This window comes from Leptopilina heterotoma, unplaced genomic scaffold (assembly GCF_015476425.1).
Source record: "Leptopilina heterotoma isolate Lh14 unplaced genomic scaffold, ASM1547642v1 Lhet_163, whole genome shotgun sequence".
In the NCBI taxonomy this organism is placed as follows: domain Eukaryota; kingdom Metazoa; phylum Arthropoda; class Insecta; order Hymenoptera; family Figitidae; genus Leptopilina; species Leptopilina heterotoma.
Genome location: NW_025110879.1, coordinates 933,537 through 940,169, shown reverse-complemented (window position 1 = coordinate 940,169; position 6,633 = coordinate 933,537). Strand labels below are relative to the sequence as shown.

Here is a 6,633-nt window from a genome sequence, read left to right as displayed (position 1 = left end):
AGATGTTCGTGGATTGGTAAACAAAAAGCATGTACAAGAGGGTCACGAGCAGGTTCAACAGGCATTATTGGATTACACGATGACCTGCTATCCATCCATACCTGTAAGTCACGCAAAATTTACATTTCTCCCTCTCCCCTCGAAATTAATTTTTATCCACTCGATTATCCAACAAGGATCATTATAACTTAATTATTACAGTTTTATCGCTAAACTAATTTATCAAAATTATATTATTATTATTATTCTCTTAGTTTTCAAATTATTTTATTATTTTTCTACTCCTTTTATTATTTTTTACTCTTTATTATATTATTATTATTTTTTAAAATTACAATATTTTTTATATATTTAAATATTTTCTTCTTGTTTAAATGTTTTCTTTTTGTATTTTTAATTTTACAAGAATCTCAAATAAAAATTACTAAAATCTGTTTAGAGAAGAAATTAGAATTTACACGGAAAAAACTGCATGGTTGGGTCAACCATATATATTGAAAAATACGGGATATCCATATTTAAGGTTATCACATCCATTTTTATGGATACCACATCCATTTTGATAGATACCACATCCATTTCTTTAGTTGACACATCCATAGAAATGGGTGTGATAACCTTGAGTATGGATATCCCGTATTTTTCAACATATATGGTTGTCCCAACCATGCAGTTTTTTCCGTGTAGATAATTAGATAAAACTAGATTTTTAGAGTAGGTATTTTTATATTTCTAGAGTAAATAATTCCTTTGTCAAAAAATAATAACAGAAACTAATAATGCAAATAAAGTAGTAAACATTGATAACTATAATTAATAAACTAAAATAAAAAAATTAGATTTCTGGAGAAAATAATTGCTTTGTCGAAAAATATTAATGGAAATTAATAAATACAAACAGAATTAATAACAAAAACAAAAAAATTAGATTTTTAGAGTAAATAATAACTTCGTTAAAAACAATTAATAGAAATCAACAAATACTTAAACAAAATAATAAATATTAATAATAATGAGAGTAGAGATGATTCTATCACTCAGTTGTATTTTAATAAATAGTGAAAATTAACGATCACTCCGAGTCAAGGAAAATAAAAATAAAAGAAATTCAATTCTTTTTACGTTTCGGCAGCACAGCTGTCCTCTTCAGAACGAAAAGAAGAAAATTAGAAAAATTATAAATTAAGATATAAAAAATTATAATTAATTATAGATTCTTGATTATAAAATTAAGATAGGCACATTTTTGTCGCTACGATTACAATATGACACTGAGTCATATGACTTGAGTGTCATATTGTAATCGTAGCGACAAGGATGTGCCTATCTTAATTTATAATTTTAATTTTTCTAATTTTCTTTTTTTCGTTCTGAAGAGGACAGCTGTGCTGCCGAAACGTAAAAAGAATTGCAAATTTCTTTTATTTTTATTTTCCTTGACTCGGAATGATCGTTAATTTTCACTATTTATTAATAATAATGAATAAAATTAAATTAAAGTAAAAAATGATTCTAATTAAATTTGTGATTATTTTTCAGGACAAGTTTAACAAATTGTTAGCAGTATTACCAGAAATTCACGTGGTGGCGAGCAGGGGAGAGGATCATTTGTACCAAAAGCACTGCAATGGAGGCGCACCAACGCAAACACTTCTCATGGAAATGTTACACGCTAAAAGGAAATGAAACAACTTTCACTACCGGCATTATTGTCGGGCAATTGAGGGTTGTTCGAAAACCTTTCCGTTTTATTGCGAAGGTCCCGATGATAAAGCCCCTTACCGACGGACCTCGGTATCTCGGCGATTGGGAGCCGTTTAGGTAATCGTTTCAAAAAGAAAGAAAAAAAAGAAAACAGAAAATTAAGCAAGAAAAAAAACAGTAAAATTTTGCAAAAGAGCAACAAAAAAGCAAAAGAAAGAAAGAAAGAAAGAAAGAAATAATACACAAACAAAAAATCAAGTATAGACATTAATACTTTACAAAGCATACAAGTCTATGTATAAATAATGTGTAAATCTAAAAAAAAATATATTATAAAAAACATAACGACATATATTTTCTATAATTGATGTTGAAGTTTTAGAGATGTATCTGTGGAGAAAAGTAAAAAAAAAAGAAGAAAAACACTAAAATAATAATCGGCTCCCGTGATCGGTGTCGAGGGGGTTGGGGGGTAGGGTACAACGGCGACAAGCGCAGGGAAAAAAATTAGTAAGCGAGATGCCTTGAAAAACAGTACAAAGGGGTGGTTTAAAACAAATTATCGGTCAAAGGGCAGGCAACTTTTGTCATAAATAAGGATATATTAAAAAAAAAACTATTTTTCTAATAACTTAGAGAACGATTTATTTTTAAGTACCATACCACTGAAGCCTTGCTCTCAAATTAAGAATGGAAAAAGAAAAATACAAATACCCAACGATCTATCATTCTTCACAATATTATTAATTATAATAAATACGTATTCCGAACCATTAAACTCTCCCTCGTTCCGCATTTTATCTTTCAAATCATTCAAAAATTGTCAGATTTTAACCACTTACTTTCTATAAAGGCAAACAAAAATATTCAAGTTTGTAAATGTTATTTTTATAAATTGAAAACCATATATTTTTTTATTGTTATTGATCTTAGAAATTTTATTTTTTTTATATTTTTTACTTTCTTTACTATCACAATATTTTGTGGGGGCAAAAAAAATTGAATAATCGCGATAAGAATTAGTAGTTTTATCTAATTTCGGAGGAGGCAGAGTTTATGGATCTCAAAATAGGGCAGGGGAGGGAAGGGAGGGAGGGAAAGAAAAATCCGACTCGCCAGCCACACTTGTGCTTCTGCAAGGGATTCAACGGGCATACTTTTTTGAGCGACAGTAAATAAAAATCGATTGTGATATAAATAAATAAAAAAAAATTACATGTATATATATAAAATATTTATATAAAATATTTTTAATTATATTTTATATAAATATAATAAATATATGTAGCAAAAAGCAAAAAAAAAAAAAAACAATACTATGTATCTGTACGTGTAACGTTTTATCACACGGCCACCTAGGCATCCTTAGAACTTCCTGTCGAATGAAAAAAAAATATATCTGCATTTTTTTTGTCACATTTGCACAGCAACAGGGCTACTACTATTCTGTATTGTAAATACTAGTTAACACATTCCAATTACGTTGTATAGTATACAAAAAAAAGAAGAAAACATCATGTTAAATATGTAATTATTATATGGATATTTCGTGTATAGAGTTTAATGAAATAAATATATTTCTGTTGCTTATTGAAAAAAAAATGAAGATGAAGGAATCATTATAGATACTTAAATGTCTTCACTAATTTTAGGTCTCTTTCATTAAATGTAAAAGAAAAACTGCCTTTTTTTCTCACTTTTCATCACTGTTTTTTATCTTTCTCTCTCTCTCTCCTCTTTCTCTCTATCTCTATCTCTTTCAGTGTCCTATCTCTATTTCTCTCTTTCCCTCTCTTCGAAAATAAAAAAAATATACAAAAAAATAGGTGGCGGAAAATTAATTCTTAAAAATCGCGATATTTTATTATTATTATTACTATTATTATTATTATTATTATTATTATTATTATTATTATTATTATTATTATTATTATATTGTACATTGTACGACAAAATGTTCTTAAGGAGGATAAGAAAAAATAAAATAGAGGAATCATCGGAGCAAGGTTCACGTGGTTCAAACAATTGTCTAGTTGTTAAAAATAAATAATATATTTGCGCGTCTATGTATACGAAGCATCGTATACATAGACGAAGATAAGAATTTTAAATGAAAAAAAAGAAGAATTAAAATTATTGTCTAATCGCGATTGTTAAATATAACGAAGTATTTACGATATATATACATGTTAAGACATAGCTATATCTATCGTAGTTATTTTTCACTTACAGATATAATTAATTAATTAATTAAAATCATAATAATAATAATTATTATTTAGGAGTTAGTCAGACAGTTTTTCAGCGCTGTGAAGGTCGTATTTCGACGCCTGTGGTACCTAAGCCATCGGTTAAAATACACATGCTAGAATTCGGGAGTCAAACTCATGCTTCAAAATAAGAAATAAAAACAAATTTAAAAAAATTGAAAAACAATTTGGATCAAATCCATTTTTTCAAAAAGTTATTGATTTCGTTGAATTCAATTCTTTGCTCGTCGATCAATTATATGGATCGGTAAAAAAAAGAATGATTTTCCCTCTAGAAATTACTTTATCGCATATCAATTTTAAATAATTTAAATTAAAATTCAAAGTTGTTTATATTGTTTTGAATTAATTTAAATAAAAAGTTGAAATTTATTTTTATAATTAAATTTTAAGGGTTTTGTTTGTAATTTGTTTTTTAATAAAATTTCCGGAAAAATTATTTTTACCGTTCCATGTAGAATTTAAAGAAAAAAAAATCGCTGTGCGAATTTCTCCATTAAATAATTAATATTCGTTCCACGCTCGTCTTGAGAAAAGTACCTGAATGTCCTAGTGTTAAAAGAACGCTATTTTACTATTACCACTTTACCAGCACCTTTTGCAATTAAACCATAGAAATAATCTTAATCGATTCTCGATGAACGAAGCATGGAAATAATATAAAGAAAATAAATATATAGATATATTAAATATATCTTCGTATATTATCGACGAGCAAAGACTTGACTATTATATTGACAAATCAAATCTATTACAATAATAAAAAAATAAAAATTGAAAATTAATAAAAAATTATGAATTTGAGGAAAAAAAATCTAATAAAAAAAAACGAGAAAATGGCAAAAAAATGAAAATAGAGAAAAATGAGAAAAACGACAAATTATATGAATAAAAAAAAAATGTTTCGCAGCGTTTTTATGAAATTTTCGGCTTTTTTATAATGATAATTCTCGTCTTGGGAAAAAGAAAGAAATTTTTTTTTATTATTTGACTCCGACGCGAATGACTACCTCTTCGTAACTGTATTAAGTTTTTATACTTTTACAATTAATTAGCAACCACATACCTCAGACGTATAGACACCCAGATAGCAATTCTAATTCGCAAAAAAATAATAAAAGGAAAAAAAATCATTTGGGATGAGACGACGCGCGTTTTCCGATATAGACAATTTTTTTTCTCTCTTTAATAATGTGATTTATTTAAATATCTTGTGATTCTTAAATCTTATTCTTTTGTGATTTGTTAAGTGTTCTTTTTGTCATGTTTCCCCGTAATTAATTAATTTTCACATATACAGTTATTATTATTTTAAGCTAATAATACATTGAATATATTTATATTGCTGTTTGGGTATAAAAAACGGAAATGAAAAGAAAACGTAGAACGCTTTTATTTATACTGTTAATGAGCCTTTGTGTTCATTTCACATCAATCCAACTTTTTTTTAAATTACCTAAAATATTTTCTTTAATTTTAATTTTTAATGTTTGATTTCAATTTTTAATTTTTGATTTTTTTGTTGAATATATTTTGGTTCGAATAGATTAAAATTATTTTGGATTCGATGATTATAAAATTTTTTGCGTATATAGACGATTTAAATAAAAAAAGACCGTAAACTAGCGATTTGAATTTTCTTCTTTTTGGGAAAATATTTTTGCAATAATGTTAATTAAATAAAGAAGAAAATGGAAAGGAAATATTTTTGTCACAGTACACGCGTCCATCCTGTTCAATCGTCCGATGAATTCCGTTATGATACGCATATATACGATATAAATAAATAAATAATTAAATAAATAAGTATATAAATACATATATTTATATAAATATTTATATAAATATATATATATATATATATATTTATATATGCAAATATGTTTATTAACCATAATTGTAATTAGGAAGCTAAAAAGAAAATACTACATGTATAGTATGCTATACATATAAATATATAAATATTATATATAAAAAAGAAAAATTACAATGTTATGTATATTGTGTTAAATATCGATGTACAGTTACCAATTACAATTGGCAAATGCTCTATATAATAAGTTAATTGTCAAATATCATTCTTTCTCTAATTATTATTTGCCAACAAGACTCTCGTCGTTTTTCAAGATTAATCTTACGTTTACAAGCGACACACTTCCTATGCGTTGTTGTTGTTAACACTGCCATTAGAAATTGGCAATTGTAAATTATGTAGAAAAACAAAAACCTCAATGAATGTAAATACATCTTTATTATTAACATACGATTGATCATCGTTGCTTTTCATCGTCAGTGATACTGACTTTTTTTTCAAACGCTTCTCTATTCTTCCCATTCTTTTAGAAATTTACTTCCAATTATTTTTTTATTATTACTGAATATGCTAATATTTTATTTTAAAAATCAAAAAACTATTTTAATTACCGTATTTCATTTTAATTAGTTTTATTTCACCACAAAAAATTATAATTTTACTTTAAATTAGATAATTTGAATTGCACTTTAAATATTATTCTTTTAGTCTGCTCATTATTTTCGTTATACTTTTATTTCGTGTTACGTATTTATTTGTTATTTAATTATTTAAAAAAAATTAATTTAATTCAGTTTAATTCAATTCAGTTTAATTATTTAATTTAGTTTAAAAAAAATTATTTTC

At 25.9% G+C, this 6,633-nt stretch overlaps 1 protein-coding gene across 2 annotated transcripts in view; it reads left to right on the top strand.

Annotated features, from left to right (window-relative positions):
• LOC122498984 (nuclear hormone receptor FTZ-F1) overlaps positions 1–3,306 on the top strand; it is a 285,716-nt gene extending 282,410 nt beyond the window's left edge. For both annotated transcript variants that reach the window (XM_043607005.1, XM_043607004.1), the window contains 2 exons: positions 3–103; positions 1,540–3,306. In XM_043607005.1, coding sequence (XP_043462940.1) covers positions 3–103; positions 1,540–1,686 — 248 coding nt within the window. In that variant the 3' untranslated portion in view covers positions 1,687–3,306. The remainder of the gene's footprint in view (positions 1–2; positions 104–1,539) is intronic.
• Positions 3,307–6,633: the final 3,327 nt, after the last annotated feature.